The 19265-nt window shown below is 38.1% G+C and overlaps 3 protein-coding genes across 4 annotated transcripts; 2 read left to right on the forward strand and 1 right to left on the reverse strand.

The window, feature by feature from the left end:
• The first annotated feature begins 1346 nt into the window (after positions 1–1346).
• Positions 1347–2372, forward strand: LOC127808358 (uncharacterized). The gene has a single exon (XM_052346869.1). It carries the CDS (start codon positions 1561–1563, stop codon positions 2155–2157), a length of 597 nt encoding a protein of 198 aa, XP_052202829.1. The 5' UTR covers positions 1347–1560; the 3' UTR covers positions 2158–2372.
• Positions 2373–11499: 9127 nt separating this feature from the next.
• On the forward strand, positions 11500–13825 carry LOC127807788 (1-aminocyclopropane-1-carboxylate oxidase). Its single transcript, XM_052345890.1, has 4 exons — positions 11500–11686; positions 11818–12044; positions 12242–12575; positions 13245–13825. The coding sequence occupies exons 1-4, from the start codon at positions 11582–11584 to the stop codon at positions 13539–13541; spliced, it is 963 nt and encodes a 320-aa protein (XP_052201850.1). The 5' UTR covers positions 11500–11581; the 3' UTR covers positions 13542–13825.
• Positions 13826–15663: 1838 nt separating this feature from the next.
• LOC127807786 (protein CLMP1) lies at positions 15664–18757 on the reverse strand. Of its 2 annotated transcripts, XM_052345889.1 has the most exons (2): positions 18576–18756; positions 15664–18053 (listed from the first exon to the last, which is right to left on the reverse strand). In XM_052345889.1, the coding sequence occupies exon 2, from the start codon at positions 17982–17984 to the stop codon at positions 16050–16052; it is 1935 nt and encodes a 644-aa protein (XP_052201849.1). In that variant the 5' UTR covers positions 17985–18053; positions 18576–18756; the 3' UTR covers positions 15664–16049. The 2 variants fall into 2 exon arrangements, with proteins under 2 accessions (XP_052201849.1, XP_052201848.1); XM_052345888.1 differs by having other exon boundaries at positions 15664–18757.
• Between the last annotated feature and the right edge of the window lie 508 nt (positions 18758–19265).

Consider the following 19265-nt stretch of genomic DNA (forward strand, 5'->3'; position numbering starts at 1 on the left):
TAATTGAGCTCGTACATTTATATTCTTATTAAAGAGAAGAAAATTAATTTATTAGACTAAATTGGTTCACTAGATAACCGATTTGATTTTTAATTTTTAAATTAAGAATTTATCGATCCCGATCTAACTTTATCTAAATCAATTACATGAAGACTAAAATCTCAATTATATTTGAACAATACAAAAATAAAAAAAAATAATTAAGAATTAACATTGTTTATCTAAGTTATATAGAAATGAAAACGAGAAACGAACACGATATAAAATGAAAATGAAAAGAAGATATTTTTTTAAAAAAAAGAAACAAAAAATTAGAAAAATATGTAAATATAAAAATATAAGGGTCTTTTTTATAAATATAATTTTTAATATAAAAATTAAAAAAATACTTATTTTATAATACATAAACATAAATTATATTATTTATTCAACTAAATATAAACACAAATTACTGCTGTGACTAGCATAGTAGAGACAAAATTGCTTTAGTCTTTAGTCTCTAACGTAATCGAGGAATAATAATGCATTTTTAATATTTTTCTCCTTGAAATATTTTTAAAATGACAAAAAAGCTCTAAATATTTCTAAAACGACAAAAAAAAGCAATGCACCAATATTACCCTCTAATTCTGTGTAACTTTGGGTTAAACAGGTGTTGGGCAGCCCACAAGACTTCAATGGGCCTTAACAGGCTTCTCGTTATAGTTGAGCCCCAGTTCAGTAATCGCAGAGCCCAATGGGCTTATCAAACACACTCACTGCGCGGTTGGTACAGTGGGTGGGCCCCACAAACAAATTTTAATCAATCATTGATGAAATTAAATTAAGAATATAACAACATTTGATCTTGATCCGAGCATATTCTAAGATTACATAATGGTTAAGGAAGTGATTTATATAAACTTAATGTCAATGTCACCTGATTATGTTGATGATAACATATCTCATTTATTAATATATAACTTAATGGAAAATGGGTCTGATTATGAGAGGAGTTGATATAATACAATGTAAGTGTGAACCCACCTTCCCACTAAAGTTCACAAATCAGGCCGTTAATCATTTTCTTAATTATGCATGATATACTAATCTTATTTTCTAAGAAGGGTTAGCTTCGGGTCGTCGGAAGCACCACATGGAGCCGCCTAGTTCGCGGCGCCGCCTTCAACTCAGGGACGGCCGGCCGGCCACCACCTTCACGAAGCTCCCAAATCTTTAACTTCAAAATATCAATTAATATTATATAATATAAAACGTAAAACCTAAACTTTTACAATGATTAATTAATTAAAGAAGTTGCATTATTATGGAGCTTTGTTAGTTTATCTAGGAACAAGAAGAAGCTCTGTAAAGGGTCGCCATTGCCCCTTCTTTTTTGTTCTCTTCCTGACCCTCTTCCAGTTTGTCTTTGTCCGTTTCTTCACATATGACGGAGCTGTCAATGGCCTAACCTTTAGTCTGCAAAAGGCTGCTTAAGGATTCCATTTCATTCTCTCCCTCTCTCCGTTTCCTCTACCTCTCTTCCGTTCCTTTCCTTTCTTTTGCCTCAACGCTTAGAGAATGGACGGCGTTGATCAGGGGGAGAGGCGGCGGAGGAGTCTGAAAGAGCGGCTGGGATTCAAGGGAATGGGCTGCTGCGGCGCCACCTGGGGGGGCCTCCGGCCGACCACTCTAAGCGTCCAAGACGACGCGGAGGAAGGCCGGGAACAAGAGTTATTAGATGCGGTCGAGACCCCGGCGGGGAGCGCGTCGGGCGATGTCTGCGCGGGGGAGACGCGGTCGGCGTCGGGGATGAACTTGGCGGCCGCGCTGGCGGCCGAGCGCGAGCTCCGGGCGGCCCAAGATTCGGACGGAGGAGCAAGCCCATTAAGGCCCACGAACGGGCGGCCCAGCAGCGAAACGGCGTCGGAAACGCCGTTGAGAGTGTCGCTGATGAGACTGATGGAGGAAACGGAGGGCAGCGAGGGAGAGAGAGAAACGGCGGCGGGGGAGGGGAGCGATTCGGTGTGCTGCGTGTGCATGGGGAGGAAAAAGGGCGCGGCGTTCATACCATGTGGGCACACATTTTGCAGGGTGTGTTCGAGGGAGCTTTGGTTGAATCGAGGGACTTGCCCCATTTGCAACCGTCAGATCCTCGAGATTCTCGATCTATTCTAAGATATCATATCGCCACTTCTTGGGATGTACGTCTATGATTCGCTTCCGTTTCATTGGACGGTGGAGGATGCAGCTGGGGTGGGGTTGTCGCTTGTCAACCTGTTGATTTTTCATGCAAAATAATAAAATATTTGTATTCTATTAATTCTGCATATAATTTGCCTGTTCTCCTCTCTTCCATGCCCAATATTCATTTCTTTCAAGCCACGTTGAATTAATTTAACCTAATAAATTAGGCCCAAAAATGATGTTCTAAATCAAAATATTTAATTTTATCACATTAGTCCAATTTAATTTAGTTATCAGGTAATTCATTAATAATGGCCAGGAATCATGACAAACAATATGAGTTTGGGCCAGTAAAAGCCCACCATGGCCCAATACAACCAGTCTCTTTTCCTAAAGGTGAGCCTTCCGGGCCTTCCTCGTGGCCCATATTTTTACTGGAGGCCTCCAATAGGCTCACGGGCCCATTGTTTAGGTAGCTCAACAGTTTGACCACTTGGAAGCTTTTTAAGAGTTTAAAATATAGCCCCCACAGGCGTAGCACGGATGACAGTCAGGTAACAGTTTATAGACAAGGATGTAGATTTGAATCATGGCAGTCGCAGTGTGAGAGTTTCATCTTCATATAGGGATGGCTCCTTGTGGGTACTATATACTGTGTCTCCTATCTGGTACGTCGGCGTGTATCGTGATTAACCCTTTCATTTGCATGAGCCGTGTGTGGGAGGCCTTACGGTGAGAGGCTTCACCTTTTGCGAACAAGAGTTTAAAATGTAGTCTTTAACTTTCTGGAGTTACTCGTCTGACTAATTTAAATAGCTTAAAATCTATTTACGAGAAGGCAACTCAACTCTTTTGAGAAGCAGTGTTAAGTTAGGTAAAAGAAAAATAAAAATTGCTACAGTCAACTGAGAAAAAGACTATTGTACCCACGTACAAATAAAAAATTTCCATCAAAGTCCCCAAATCCCTAACCCTTCTTTTCAAAAACCCAATGTGGTTCACTTCTTGAATTTTCTTGCCACTACAACCACCGCCGCTAAAATCACTGTTGTCATTCTTTGTCCTATCTTCGCGATTTGAAATCTATTGCGATGGTGGTAAATGATGACTGCATTTGTCATTTCTCTCTCTCTCTCTCCCTCTCTTTTTTTTTTGAATTTTTAGTTAACGAAACCTATCATCAACAATAATTTGAAACCCACTGAAACAATGGGTTATTTCAGAACCCATCATTGGCAAAACCCATTGAGTTTTAATTTCGAAATTTTACTGGAGAAGTGAATATCTCTTTATTTTTTTTAAGAACAAAAAAAAAAGGGGGGGGGGGGGGGGGGGTGCGTCGGCTGCCTCCAATTAAATGGGAGAACAATCAAAACATGCGCATTTCAAAAAGAAAGAAAGTGGAGAGAAGAATGAATATGATTCAGTTGTGGGACAGAGGGTTTGAAACCGATTTGTTCTTGCCATCTTCAATTCAAGGTACCCTTCTAAAGGGCTCCCTCTCTCTCTCCCCCACCCTTTGCCTCCGATCAATCCCCATCCACCCAAATGCCATCTTCAACTTCAAGGGTATGCTTCTAAAGGGCTCTCTCCACAGTGCCACCCTCTGATCAATCCCCATCTACCCAAAAAGCCACTTTCTCTTATCTTCTCTTCTCTTCCACTTTCCTCCTCTCTTGTTCTTTCCACTTTCTCTTATCTTTTCCATATAAGTGTGCAATGGTTCTGTCTTTTCGTGGCTAGCTTGAGAATGTTTTTTAAATTAAATTATTAATGACAGTTTGATTGTTTTTCAAAACATAACTAAGTTATTACCTATTTTTAATTATTTAAATTATAATTTAGCGATTTAAACAATTTGAGAAATATATAAAAGATATAGTGATTGAAGTTTAAGAATTAATATACTCCCAACAAAATTAAATCAATCTCATGAAATATCAAAAACTGCATAACACAAAGTTTCAACTTGCCATAACTGTCAAAAACTAGTGATTTCAAAGGTTTTTTGAGCTTCAAATAAAGGTATAGACAATCAATTTATCGAACTATGAACCCAAAACAGATTGTTGTGGCTGATTTTTCCAATAACCTGAACCACAATCAACCGTGCAAATAAAAAAATCGTGATTTGGCAGTTTATATCAGTTTGGTTTGGATGGTTTGATTTGATTTTTTCTACACACTCTGGTTTTCCGATACATATTAGAAAAATTTATTAAAAAATATCCAAATACATCAAATAAACACATAAAAATTTACCTATAAACTCCTTCTGAAGAATGTTTTGAGCCATGAGTTATAACTATTTTCACTATGTCTTGTTTGGATATTTAAAAAATTTAGATGAACCAAAAAGAAAAAAAAAAACTAAATTAACATTATTATATATTTAGGTTAGGGGGTTGAAGTTCCGGTCTGAACTGACAAATCTCACTTCACTTATAAGTTTCAATTGGTCTTCGGTCTGGGATGTGTTCAAGTCTGAAAATAAATTGAAATTAATATAATATTATTATTTATTAATAATATATATATTTTAATAAAAAAAATTGTTTGTATGCATATTTTAAAAAATTAATACTAAAAAAGAGAAAAAAAATATTCAGGACCCAAATCTGATCTTCAATTCGAAATTCTTAAAATCTAAATCCAAATTCAATCTATTCCGATTTGAAGTGAAATAACACTTTTAATATCCGATTTTTAGTATTTATTATAAACTTGTGAATCATAGAATATTAATTAGTAATTCCGTGACGTATTAAGGGATGGATTACGATGTTGACATCAATCATAACAATGATTATAATAATATATGTAAGATTACAAATTTGTGAAATATTGTGACAGTGATTTTATGCAAATGATGATTAGTTTAATTAACCAAACCTTTGTGCATCGATCGATCAGCAGTGACAAAATCTAATGATCCTTTCCTTGAGTGACAGGACCACACCCTGGAATTGGGACCCAGCAGCCAAGAACAATTCCAGTCAATCAAAGAACTTTAAGATCAGTACTGTGTCAAATGTATCAGTACAAAGCAAATGTTGGGAAAATCTTTGTGAATGGTCCCCTCTTATCATTGGTATCTATCACACATGAGGCCGATGGATTCTTAATTTTTCTCTTGGTTTCAGTATTCTTGCCTTTTTATTTCTGTTCTGTTGTTTTATGAAATAAAAGTAACAAAACATTGAAACTATGGTTACTTCCTTTTATTGGATTCTTCTGTTGTTTTGCCTTTTTTGCTCTCAAAGAATATTTGAAGTTTTGGAATGAAATGGTGGCTAACAAAAGGTATATATATTTGAATACGAAAAAACACTTGCGTGTACAATTAGCGAGTTCGTCCTCTCACCTATCCGGTCGATTAGATCCAAGTGTCAATGATCACAAGATTGATCAACACTAATCTATGTAGTTAGGGTTCAATGAAAACATTATTTTGTTCTTGAAAAAGGGGCTACCCAATTCTTAAGGGGCAAATCCCTAAGTTCATAGCACTCCAGGTTTAATTTGAGGATCAATGAGATAGGTTTGAAGGATTGGATCTATTCAAAAACTTGATCTAAGTCTAGCCAAGTCCAAAGGAGCTAGAGCCCAGGTTCACGCCCATGCCCATAGCTGGCTTGCCTAGTCCCATAGCAAAGATCAAAGTTGACCAATCATGTGGTATCGTTCGTTCTGACTTATATTAACCCTTCAATCTACTTATATAAAAGCACAATCTCTCATAAATATTAACCCTTTAATTTTTTAATGTAAAAAAACAATTTTTAATAATAATTTAAATAAAAAAAATAACAACACACTCTAAAATTTGTAAAGTGTAATTTTACACTTTAAAAAAAAATTCAATTTCCTCCTACATATATAGATTTCTGAACTACCCCACTACGAAAAACAATAAAAAAAAATAAAGGCACAATTGTCGCACAACTTAAGTTGTGACCGATCTCAAATTTCTCATCACTTCTTCACAATTTCAAACCCAAGACACAAAAAATAAAAAATATTAGTCATGTTAAAACTCGAACTTGAAACCTTTTTCAACATGCAAACATCGTACTATGGAATATATCACCCTGTACCCTGTGGGCTGTGGCCATGAAATATTTGTGCGATGTCCATGCAGTTCTGTTTGAAGGACAAGGATTGGCAAAGCAAGAGCGTGAGTGTGGAAGGAGTCATCAAGGAACAAGAATCTATTGGCATTATTGTTCTTGGGATTTCCTTCACTTTCCTCTTCAGGGAAAAGGACACTTGCCATTGATTGGTCGCATTTCATCCCTTTGGCTGATAGCCCAATTCTGGTTCTTACTTAGCCACAAGGAATTAAAAGTTCCTTTATTTAACTATTACTCTATCTAGGGTTCATCCAACCATCCTTTTTTCTCCTCTGTCACTCATCTATATATTTGCATGTAAATAAATGTGTGTGTGTGTATGTATGTACCTTTCTTTTATTTTTTCTTCTTGTTTTTAATACATAATATATAATAATAATTCAATTCTCTGGAACTGGGTTAAAGAAAAATATCCATATATATGTACGTATTCTATGATACAGCCATTTTGATTTAATGGGTATGGATCAGGGAGAGAGAGAGAGAGAGAGAGAGAGAGAAGATGGAACTGGGTTAGGTAGATTAGATATGAAATCGAAATCTCTGTCACTTTCTCCCTGGCCAAACAAGGCATGTGCACTGTGTATGTACTGTTATCAGATAATGGGATTCTCCCCAAAGATCCGGTCTTTTCCTTTTCCTTTTCTTGGCAACCAAACGCCATGCCCGTCCTGAAAAACCTAGGTTTTCAGTCCACAGCACATCCCTTTCCAGTGGAGGGCAAAAGGAAAAGGAGGCCAATTCAGATGAATGCACATATACAGACGACAAGTGGCATACAAACGAGCTTCCTCTAGTGGGCGTTAATGTCATGAATGAGGGGCCGTGAAAGGTGACGAAAGAGCCCACAAAAGAAGACATTCATGGAATGCGAAGCAAGATCCAAGCACCCACTTAGCGAAACTTGTTGGGTTCTTCTCTGCAATTATTGAGGAGCTTTAATTTGGAACAATCTCATAGGGCAAGGAGGACTTAATAATATTCCATCCCTAGATGTATCATCAACAAGTTGAAGCATGGGGAATTCGAGCTTCAACACAGAAGCCCACAAAGAGAAGAAACAGACGAAAGTAAGGGCGGCCACGTTAATCAAAGCTTGCTAGTTGTTACATCACGCTGCTTTTGCCTAAGAATAACATGCAGCTACCATCTTGAGCTACCGTCACATGTATATATATATATATATATAGATCATTCGTTAATAATGGCCCGTTTGTTGCAGGTTAATTAAAAAAATTATAACTTCTAGTTTTTTAGATTATAGCTTCTAAAACTTAGAATAAGTTGTGAACTTGTTTGTTGCAACTTCTTAGAAGTTGTAGTTAAATAATTGTGGTGTTTGATATCATAAGCTGTAAAATAACTTATTTTTGTATAATTATCCATAATACCCTTAGTAGTTATAGAATGATAATTTAAAAATTAATTAGTGTATATATATAAGTTTTAAGTATTATAAAAAAATTAATTAGAGTATAGAGAGAGAGGAAGATGGTGAGAGAGAGGAAGAGATCTGAAAATAGAGATGGCGGTGGAGAAGAAAAATCCATGATTGCGTAGACAAGAGGGTAATTCTTTGTTAAAAATAAGGGCAAAATTGTCACAAAAATGTAATTATTTAAGCAGAAGTTGTAAAAGCTGGGATATCCCAATTTTGAAAAAGCCAGCTTCTATCCCTTCTAAAAGCTAATAGAAGCTATAAGTTAGAATTCCATACGTTGAAACAAACACTACATCCTTTGAAGCTAAAAGCTAAAAGTTACAACTTTTAAGCTGCATCAAACAGGCCCAATGCATTCTAGCTAGCATTTTGCAAGCTTCTTCTTTTCTAATCTCCTTAATTATAAGTTATTTCCCTTTCTTTTTTCATTCATGACCTAGTTTACGAGATAATGACTTAATTTTGACAATCTTAGTTAAGGGCAGGATACAAAACATTTAGCGAAGAAATGGAGTCATTAATCTAATGTATTCCTGAACATCGACCAAACTCATCTTGTCATGTATTTTTATTGACAAACAATAAGAGATTATATATGTCCTCTTATCGACTTTAAATTTAAAAGATAATCATACAACCACAAACTATCGGATTCTAATCCAGAAAATGCAACTCTTATTTACATGGCTCGAGAGATATCTAAGTTTGAAAATATTAAAACAACTATATCTAATCTGAGAAGTTTGCCAAGTCTATTCAGTATAATAAATTCTCTGTTAGCTTTAAATTCATCTCATCTAACATATTCTTCTCTAATTAATCCAAGATAACTCAGCATAGGAGTATCATAAATAACTCTGAATATCCCACTTCACTTTATTATCTTTGAAAAAATTAATTTTGATGTTATCTCTATCTAATCCAAGGGACTTTCCTTCAACTCAAGATAATCCGGCTTAGGAACCTTAAAGATGATAAATTCGTATATCTCAATCTAATTTGTCTAAATAAAGGTAAGAAACCCCTATAGATAAATTAAGAAACTCATAATGTTCATAAACATTTAATAGTCAAATATTATATCAAATAAATTAATTCGTTCTTACATATACTGACATCAAGATAGAATTGTGATAATTCTAAATATCATACACAATATAACTAATTAGGCAATTAACATATGACTAATTAAATTCCTTAGCCAAACATTAATTAAAAAGCAATAGATCTTTTATCTGTTATTTGAGGACAGAAGATAAAAAAAATTCACATATATATATAATTTTAGAGTTAATCAACCTGCTGTATCATGATTATGAATTCATTAATAAATGACTACTGAATATATATATATATATATATGACCACATAGGATTCCACAAACTCGCAATAGCCTGCATGTTTGATTTGAACCTTAAAGTTTGGTCCTCGCATATCTTCAGCCACTTCAAGTGAACATTTCATTGCCTTTTGGAAATAAAGGCAGAGAAGGAACTGAAAGCTAACAGTAAAACTTGGAAGTGATGGGTCATATTCCAGCGGCTCACTAGAGAGCATAAAGAAACATATAGCTAGCTAGGGAAGCTAGGCTTGGCTCTAGGGTCTTAACTGTTTTCAACTGATCTAAATTAATGCCCATAGCTAGGTAGCTTTCTGATCAGATGCCCACTGTTTGCTCCTGTTTCAGACACCAAAACCACTCTTTCTGTACAAAATTTCAGTTTAATATATTATATATATGAGAGATCACATGCCATACACATCTTTCAAAAATATTAATCAAAGTCCATAAATTATGAAGAGATCTAATGGCGTAGTCGTTGCCCTATTTAGCTTGTGTTATCTATTATAGTGACTGGCTCGTTGGTTTTTTGAGAAAAAATTCATAAGTGTACAGTAATCCAGATTTAACTTCAATTTTAAATTAAATGATATATGAGAAGTTGGATTGAGCCATGATAAGTTATAATTCGTACTAATAGATCATAGGTTCAACTCCTTACTCTATGCAGTGAGATAAAGTCTTCACCTATAATTTATTTTCTTTGCCAAAATCGAGAACACTAGGATAGGAAATTATACAAGGACAATAATCTCAAAAAGCATCCGGCTTAATTTTGTAGTGAGTAACATAATCCACTTAAAAAGTTAAATTTAACAATTTATATTATATCATTTTGATTCATATTGATTCTTTAACTCAATTATATAAAGACATAATATTTTAGGAATTTAGTAAATATTTATTAGGTGTTTATTGTATCATTTCTGAACATTGTGACCGATTTTAGTATGGAAAGGTCATCATATAAGATCAAACCATTTTTTTTTTTTGCAAGAAGAACTAGTTAAAAGAAGTTTGAATTCCAAAATTACTTTGATTACTTCACAACCGAAAAGAAGCCAAAGTGCATATGACCATATCACAGATCAAATACTGATCGTTTCTAAACCCTCTTCAATACGCACCCACTAATCTAATATAATTAACACACAAAAAAGAAGCAAGAGACACTTTAAATGTTATTAATAATCCTAATAAATATGTTGTCTTTCTACTTGCTGCCGCACCTTTTCATGTCGGCAGCAGGGAGAGACTCGAAATTAAATGAATTCACTCTCCATTGTGGATGAGTTCATTTTCTCAGTAGATTTGGCTGACCTAGATATGGATATTAATTATTTTGATAAAGGAAGGGGGGGGGGGGGGGGGTGTTGGGGTGGTTTAAAAACAGTAAAGGGAAAAGGGGAAGAGAGAAAGAAGGAAGCATGTCAATGTCGAAAAGAGGAAGAGGGAGAGGTTAATAGAATGGAAAAGGCAGGAAGAGCTTCATGTTCATGGCGTGCATGGGAAAGATTAAAGTAGCCATATTAGGAGGAAAGGAAAGCGGCCAAGTTGGTCAAGCCCCTCAATAAAGCAAAACTTAAAGGGGGAGAGCGATGATGATCTATCTATCTGTCTGTCTATCTATCTATCTATCTATCTATCAGCCACTTACTTGAAGTTGGCCCCATGCCCACCAGACAAAGAGATGCTACTCGCCCCCATGCCCCATGGCTCTCTCTCTCTTTCTCTCTCTCATCGAACACTCTTTCCAAAAATGTGGTGGGGTCTATCACATACATGCCCACCATTCTTGTTTTCCTCTTTTCTATGTTTATTTATTTGTATCTATAAAAGGGTAAGTTCAGAGTTAAAATATCCTCTTATTTCATCGTTTATGAGGTTGGATTGGATAAGAGTCAGCCATGCATTATTTTGGATTTTATCAAAGTGTCACATTTAGGGAACCAACAATATTAATCCCTAGTTAGATTTTAGTAACAGTGTTCTAATCTCTTTATTATTAAGTTTGAGACATCATGTGATTAGTGGCCAATTAGATCTAAAATGACAAAATAAGAACTATTCACGAGTACTTAAACTCAAGGCCTTCCAAACAGACATGTCAATGCACTTTTGCCAATGGTCTATCATCTTAGACCTTCCAAATAAACTTATATATATATATATATATTTTAATACCATAATATATTTTTGCATTAATTTTTATTATTGTATACACATATAAAGGCTGTTGATTAAAGTTCTGATTTTTATAACAGTACCCTTTATTTCTGGCTCATTTTCTTTCCCTCCCTCGGATTTGGATGTAAGGCCTTTTTGCTTTTCCAAGTGAATTCCTTCCCTACCTTTCTTTTTATCCTTTTTCCTCCCTTCTCACGTCTCCTCGCCCTATAAATTGGGCTCCCCTGGCCTTGTCTCAATACATAGTGAGAGTTGCAAAGATTTGACAGACTACTCAGTCGTGAGAAAAAGAGAGAGAGAGAGAGAGAAAGAATGGAGGCCTTCCCAGTTATTAACATGGAGATGCTTAACGGCGAAGGGAGAGAAGCAGCCATGGAGAAGCTCAGAAACGCTTGTGAGAACTGGGGCTTCTTTGAGGTAGTGTGTGTGTGTGTGTGTGTGTGTGTGTGTATACACATTTGTATTCTTGCTAGCTTCTTAGAGCTTGGAATTATATAAGTTCAATTAATTCGTTCTGATGATCAGTTACATTTTCGTGTCTTGATTAGGTGGTGAACCATGGCATCTCCCACGAGCTGATGGACTCAGTGGAGAGGCTCACAAAGGAGCACTACAAGAAGTTCATGGAGCAAAGGTTCAAGGAAATGGTGGCAAGCAAAGGCCTTGAGGTTGTTCAGTCTGAGATCAACGACTTGGACTGGGAAAGCACCTTCTTCTTGCGCCATCTTCCTTCTTCCAACCTCTCAGAACTCCCTGATCTTGAAGATGATTACAAGTAATTAAAACACCACATAAATTAATTAATCAAATTGATCTTTCTTTTAGTATTGGACTGGGAAGATTAGGGCCGGATTCCCAGATTCCTTGCAAACACGCCCCTCGGAAAACGAGGAGTTTTCCGCACTCCTTACAGGATTAATCGAACTAGCTAGAGTCACTATTTTGCTGACATTTTATTAATTTGATGAACAGGAAGGCAATGAAGGAGTTTGCTGAGGACCTGGAGAAACTGGCGGAGCAGCTGCTGGACTACTTGTGTGAAAACCTAGGGCTGGAGAAAGGGTATCTGAAGAAGGCTTTCTATGGCTCCAAAGGTCCGACTTTTGGGACCAAGGTGAGCAACTATCCACCATGTCCAAGACCGGAGCTGATAAAGGGGCTGAGAGCCCACACAGATGCCGGTGGCATCATCTTGCTCTTCCAAGATGACAAGGTCAGTGGCCTCCAGCTCCTCAAGGATGGCCAGTGGGTCGATGTCCCACCATTGAAGCACTCCATTGTCATCAACATTGGCGACCAACTTGAGGTAACCTTCATTATACTAACACCCATAATAATACCAGTTTTTTTCTTTCCGCCATCGGTGACAATAATTCACGATCACTAACTCTCAATTACAACTCCTTGTCACCAAGCTATATAATATATATATATATATATCAGTTTTGATTTAGTCATTACCTCGACTAAGATCTCAAAAATGTGTTGCTAGCTAACTAATAATAATATACAAAATGTCCGTGCAAATGAAACTAACCGATCATAACTAGAAAAATATTACTGAAACGTCATGGTAGAGAATTTTGTATATAAATTTATTACGTGAGTACTAATTATGTACAACAGGGCATCAAACATTCTCATTGCAGCATTTGACAAACACACGCACACACATATAGCCATGTGGTCCAGCAGATACAAAAGTTAGCCGATCGATGTCCCTACAAAAGGAAGAAAGTAAGTCTCAGTGTGAAATGATAAGAGTGATTTTGTGGACTCCAAGTGATTAGAAGTTTAAAATATAGTAGAGTGAAGGGCCCTAGTGATCGAGTGCTACAACTTGAACAAGTCCCCACTGAATTGTCCGACTATAAAATTGAGAAATTTGGAGAAAGAAAGAAGTAAATAAAACATAGTATGAATTAATGGCCTGTTTGATGACAAAAGGCAATAATTTTTACATCCATTGACACAGGTAATCACCAATGGCAAATACAAGAGCGTGATGCACCGAGTGATTGCGCAAACAGATGGCAACAGAATGTCCATAGCCTCTTTCTACAACCCGGGCAGCGACGCAGTGATTTATCCAGCACCAGCCTTGGTGGAGAAAGAAGCCGATCATGAGCAGAAGCAAGTTTACCCCAAATTTGTCTTCGAAGACTACATGAAGCTCTATGCTGGCCTGAAATTCCAGGCCAAAGAGCCACGCTTTGAGGCCATGAAAGCCATGGAAACCCCTCTCAACTTGGGGCCAATTGCCACAGTCTAAGCCAAGCCCTCTGTTAACTGGTCAGTGGCAGTACTTGAGAGTAACAATAAGGCAGCCCATCTGATGGTATTAAGAGATTTCAACTTATTGCGTGTTTAATTGGGTAGTAGTGTGTGGACTGGAGGAGAAGAGTTGTGTTAAGTTTAGCGTTTGTCTTAGAGTTTCGTCAAGTGTTCGTAGTTGGTTGTGATGGTGTCAACTGCGTAGTTGATTGTATAAAGTAACCAAAAACTTCTCCATATGATGGGAAATGAAATTGGTAATGGAAAGTTGTCTTCCTCTTCCATTGTCATTCTTGCTTCAGTTTTTGTGCAGCTCGCTTCAAAAGAAGCGTGTAAAATAAAATAGTCAGAAAGGCATTGCTTGATGAAGGGAAGTAGTTTTAACACTGCTTTTTCCTTGCCATGCTGCACCAAAATCGTTGAACATGTGGCTGAAAGACACGATGTCTCAGTGCAGTGGGCGAGACATTACCAAAGAACGAGCTTTCCGTTGCTACCAACAATCGCCCTCATGTGGCCGATTAAGATGGTGACCATTAAATTGAAACAATCTTCACAAGACTAGAAGAGGCAAACAACCATCTCTGAGCATCCAATTAGTAGTATAGTTCACCATATCTGTTTCTCACTCTTGTCATTTGTTCTTGTCCACATGTTTAGGTGTTGCTAAGAAACATGGCAGAAAGCCGGAGCATAGCTCTCTGACCATATAAAAGAAACATGCCAGCAGATAATCCTTTCCTTCCTCTTAATCTAACTGTAAATTAGGTTAACCTGCCCATAAAGTGGCTCACCTTATTTCACAGAGCAATTCTACACTGCCCAAATTTCTCATACCGAGAGCCTACGGAAGCAAATTTTCTCTAACAAAATTACCCCTCACCCCTCAACAATATTGCAAATTTGCCATTGACTGTGCTGCAGGCTCTTCCTCGTTCTCCCTCTGTCCACCGTCTCTCTCTCTCTTTCTCTCTATGCGAGGTGCATCCCTTCCACCTCCAGCATGCGTCTCTTCCTGCCGTCGAAGCTACTCACCAGCAATGGCCATTCTTTTCTCTGCATTCATATGACCAGTGTGATATGATATTGTACAGTGCAGGAGCGGATCCAAGGGGAGGGCTAGAGCTTCAATTTGAGGGGTTGTGTGTGTATATATATAATGTTTTGGTTGGGGCTCCCCTCCCTGGATCCGCCACTGGTACAGTGTAAGTATTCTATAATAGTTAACTTTAACAGCAAGAAAGTGCAACTCAGCCATTTAATTACTTTGTAACCATTCCATTGTAACAACAGAGGACAACAGAGGAAGTGACTGAAAACATAGAACGCATAGGCGTTTTTCTAATATTAATAGGCAATGAAATTAACCAGGTCATTCTTGGATTTATTGAGTAAGAACATTCATTAGTGGTCTCAGATTTTCCACCACATTCTTCGCGAGAAGGCGGTCCGACTGTAAGCTGGTGGAGATTTCAGATCGGTGGTGGTGAGAGGCTGTCGGCAAGAAGGAAGGAGGAAGAAGAAGGCTGTCGGCGAGAAGGAGGAAGAAGGCTGTGCTTGAAGGAGGAAGAAGGATGGGGCTTGCTGTGCTCTACTCGAAAAAGAGGGCTCACCTTGGCACTTCTTTTCATAAAATCAGTCAGTCAAAATATCACGAAAATTTGCTTCAGTAAGCTCTCTGTATGAGAAATTCGGGCAGTGTAGAATTGCTCTATTTCACATCCCAAAAACAGATCCCACCAAGTTCGACTAGCTCAAGACCTTACGTGTATAGTACTAGAGCTCCAACCAATGTAAGATCGCAATAATAAGCAAGCCAAGGCCTATGAAGTCTACCATCATTGGAAAATGGTACGCGGTAGCCACATCTCCATTGTTGAGAAAGTTCTAGGCCCTATATGTTAAAATGGCCATGTTGAGCTCCTGTCCTAGGGACCGTCAATGTTCTGTTCTTAGACTGTAGAGCCACCCTTACCAAACAAATCCAACAAAACTAGAAAGGGCGACCTCAACGCCTGAGGCTCCCCGCTTTGGGAGAGTAGGGGTATAAAATAATAAAAAAAATTTAAAAAACTGCGAGAGATCTAACCATTTTGCTTGCTAGAAAAGACCTAACCATCTCAAGTGAATCGCATACTGGAATCTTGAGAATAACTTCAGTCTAATATGAAGTCAAGAATAGAATACACAAACCAATGGCATTACTCAAAGCAAAGAAACAGAGCGAGTCCAACAAGAATCAAGCATGCATTACCACACCCTCACTTGGAACAGAGATTGAAGGCCAAATGCAGATCTTTACTACTTTATGACTGTTGGGAGAAACCTCATTAGTAGTGCAAAAATTATGTGATCAACCATGCTTATAGCCTTTTGGTTGTGTAAGCAGAACCAAAAAGTCCCTTCCTATGGGTAGGAAAACTGCTTTCTATCTTCAATAAAATCTCATTAATGGAGAAAATACAAAGGTAATCACTTCAACTCACCCTGAACACATATACCAAATTCACTCCACTGACACTTGACTTGACTCAGCTTTATAGCCTGTTTCATTAACCCCCTCATCAGTGCTTAGGTTCTCAACCTTCTTCTCATCTCCTTTGACAGCATCAGCATTGGAACAGTGGTTCTTCAAAACCATTGAAATGTCAGAGTCAGAAGCACCAGCAAGCTTGAATCTCTCAGCAGCGTCATCCAGGATGCTTTTCCAACCACCTAAACCTAGTTTGCATTCAACTTGAGAACGCTCAAAAAGCATGTTACCCCAGAATAGATGAATTTGTGATCTCATAGCTGCCACCTGTTCGGCTGCTTCATCAGCTGACATCTCACCCTGACCACCAATTCCGGAGGATTCACCTTCTTTACCAGGTCCTTGTTTCTTTCTTCTTTTTAACAATTCTTCACTCTTGGTTGCATTAGGATCTTTTAGCTCGTTAGCTCTCTGCTCCTCAAGCTTCTCCCACATCTCAGTTGCAGCTTTCATTTTCTCTTCTGCACTATCAAAAAGTTTAATTGTTTCAGTTGGATCCCATTTTGAGATATCTTCTTTCTTAGCAAGCACATAGGACCAATGAAGTTTTGCCATCTCAAATTGCTGCTGGCCCAGTGCAAGTAACCCCTCATAAAAGTCTGGCTTAATCAGGAGTGCCTCTTTGTACTTTTCTCTGGCCAGAGAATATTTTTCTTGCACCCAGTTATAAGCTGCTTGCAGCTGTGTTGCCACCAACTCCTTTGCCGCTGAGTCATCAATTGGAATCCTTTTTCTTGCAGCACACATGTGAACATTTCCCCAATTGAAGAAAGCCAGTGCAGCTACCTCCTGGAACTTTAATGCAGCCTTGTCAAAAAGGATTTGAGCCTCCTCACTGGTTACTGTCTCTTCAAGGGCCTCTGAGCATAGCTCCATTCCAAGTTCATGCAGGTCAATATGCGCATCGGGATCAATACCGACATGAGTCCGAAATAACTGAGCAAATTCAAATAACCAGTCATCCATTTCCACTTCCTTGGACTCAGGATCTTCTGGAGCTCCAGGCTTTTCCTTTTGGGCTTCCTTCACCGACTTATCAATCTCAACCTCAACGTCCACAGTTTCCACAGCAGAATCACCCAGGGAAGAATGTGACCCACTGTCATCTCCTTTGCTGGCATCACTCTCCAGAGGCTTCTCCTCCTCCTCTTCAAGGATGGGTGGCTCCTGTTCAGGAGTCACCTCAACAATATGCAGTCTCAGCATCCCAAATGAGTTGGTCTTCCCTGTTTCAGGTTCCAATGGTGTACGGCTGTCAACACTTGACTCCGCCAATCTGAGTTCATCCGTACAGGTTATAGTCACCAAATCACTGTCATTATCCTTGTATTTAATAAGAACTGACTTTGAAGATGGAAAGCGTTTCCTTACAATCTCCCTCAATGCTTTAAAATTGCAATAGACAGGCATTTGGGCAAGCCTTATGTCATGGTCATAAACGAGCTTCAAAGGCCTCCATCTAATTGCAGTGTTCGAAGCCTGACTCTGAGCAGGCAATGACACTGATGAAGATGGTCTCTCCTTCTGATTCTCCTTGGTGGCATTGGATTTGACGGAACCATTTGATGGCTTCAAAACAACCTTCATTAACTGGCTTTTGGAATCCAGACCATTTTCAGTAGGTGGAATTGTTTGGGGCTTTTCCAACTTATTGTTAGGTGATACAAGTGACCCCCCAGCTGAAGCTGCTTTCTTGGGTACAGGTCTTGCTGGTAAACAAGGTCCTAGGCCACTAACAGGCGCTCCAACCGCAGAAGCCCCAAGAGCAGCTGGAGACGGGCGGCTCTGGAGGTCCTGCTGGGCTTCTTGGCGAGGTCCAAGCGCAGTCCTCAACCGCCGGGCAATCTCCAAAGCATCCCCGTGTGTCGGATCAGCACCTAGTAGCGCCTGCACATCTTGCATCGCCATTTCATACTTCCCTATAGCCTCAAAAGCCCTAGCCCTCCTTAGAAGGGCACGAACAAACCGGGGCTGAACCTGAAGCGCCATAGAACACTCGGTAATTACAGCATCATAGTCTATGGGCTTCATTTGCATCAAACAAGCCGCTCTATTGCTATGAAACACGGCTCGGTCTGGGTGGATTTTAGGAATAAGTTTAAGGGCATTATCATATTGTTCAAGAGCACCCACATAGTCTTTCCCCTGAAATCTTCTGTTTCCTTCCTCTTTAAGCTCATGTGCTCTTTTCAAGAAAATTGAAGAGTCGAAACCAATTCCACCATTAGCAATTGGGGCTGGACTGTTAGCCCCTGAAACTTGGTTTTGATTAACATTAACGCCACCCTTCTTTTTCCTACCTCCCGATTTCCCCATAAAATTCTTTCCAACCCAAACTAAAAAGATACAAGCTTGAAGAAGTTAACAAGACAACAGAAAGCAACTCTGAGCCGTGCCCAGACACTGTTCGATTTTGTATCAACAGATGATGAAACTGAGGGGAAGAAAAAGGAACAATCTAGAAAGAGAAACAATAACTCACAAATGACAAGTTATCACCTTTCTCTTGCAGATTCAGGTGTTGCGTGATTGAAACGTGAAGACCCAGAAGGTGGATTGGAGAGAAGAGGGGTCCTTCTTCTTCTTCTTACTGGAAATGGTAGAGCAGCGGGGTATAGAAGATAGATGTGGAGGTGAAAAATTGGGGTTTTTGGGAACCCTAGACAGCAAGCAGGTTTAGTTTATTGGAATGAACATACATCATGATCCCACGGTGGATGCTTGTGAACCGTCGGATGGATTGTTGTTGTCATCCAACACCTAAGACACCACAAGAAGAGGGAATTATATGTTTACACGGAAAAATGTAAAAAAAAAAAAGGATTTTTTGAAGAAGCAATCTTATAAGGATACCATTATATTAATTAATTAATTCATATATCTAATACTTTGACTTTATAAAATGTTACTTATAATATAATATTAATTTTAAAAATTTACAAGAAATGAAGCAATTTTATAAGTATACCATTAAAAAATTCATTTGTTAAGGTAATCGAATTGAGTTTGAGATTAACTTTAAAATTTAATTTGTAAAAGAGTCGAGTTTGAATTTAATAAAATTTGATTCTTGTGAATATGTTTAATTAAAAATTTATGAATATCAATAAATTCAATTACAAAATTTGTAAATATATTCAATTAAAAGTTTATGAATAAATCATAGAGAAACTCGTTTATAAATATATT

Source organism: Diospyros lotus, chromosome 8 (assembly GCF_014633365.1).
Source record: "Diospyros lotus cultivar Yz01 chromosome 8, ASM1463336v1, whole genome shotgun sequence".
In the NCBI taxonomy this organism is placed as follows: Eukaryota; Viridiplantae; Streptophyta; class Magnoliopsida; order Ericales; family Ebenaceae; genus Diospyros; species Diospyros lotus.

Coding starts and splice junctions, on each gene's coding strand:
- LOC127808358 (XM_052346869.1), top strand. CDS start 1,561: ATGGACGGCGTTGATCAGGGGGAGAGGCGGCGGAGGAGTCTGAAAGAG.
- LOC127807788 (XM_052345890.1), top strand. CDS start 11,582: ATGGAGGCCTTCCCAGTTATTAACATGGAGATGCTTAACGGCGAAGGG. Junction 11,687..11,817: donor AGAACTGGGGCTTCTTTGAG/GTAGTGTGTGTG, acceptor TGTCTTGATTAG/GTGGTGAACCATGGCATCTC. Junction 12,045..12,241: donor GATCTTGAAGATGATTACAA/GTAATTAAAACA, acceptor TTTGATGAACAG/GAAGGCAATGAAGGAGTTTG.
- LOC127807786 (XM_052345888.1), bottom strand. CDS start 18,392: ATGGGGAAATCGGGAGGTAGGAAAAAGAAGGGTGGCGTTAATGTTAAT.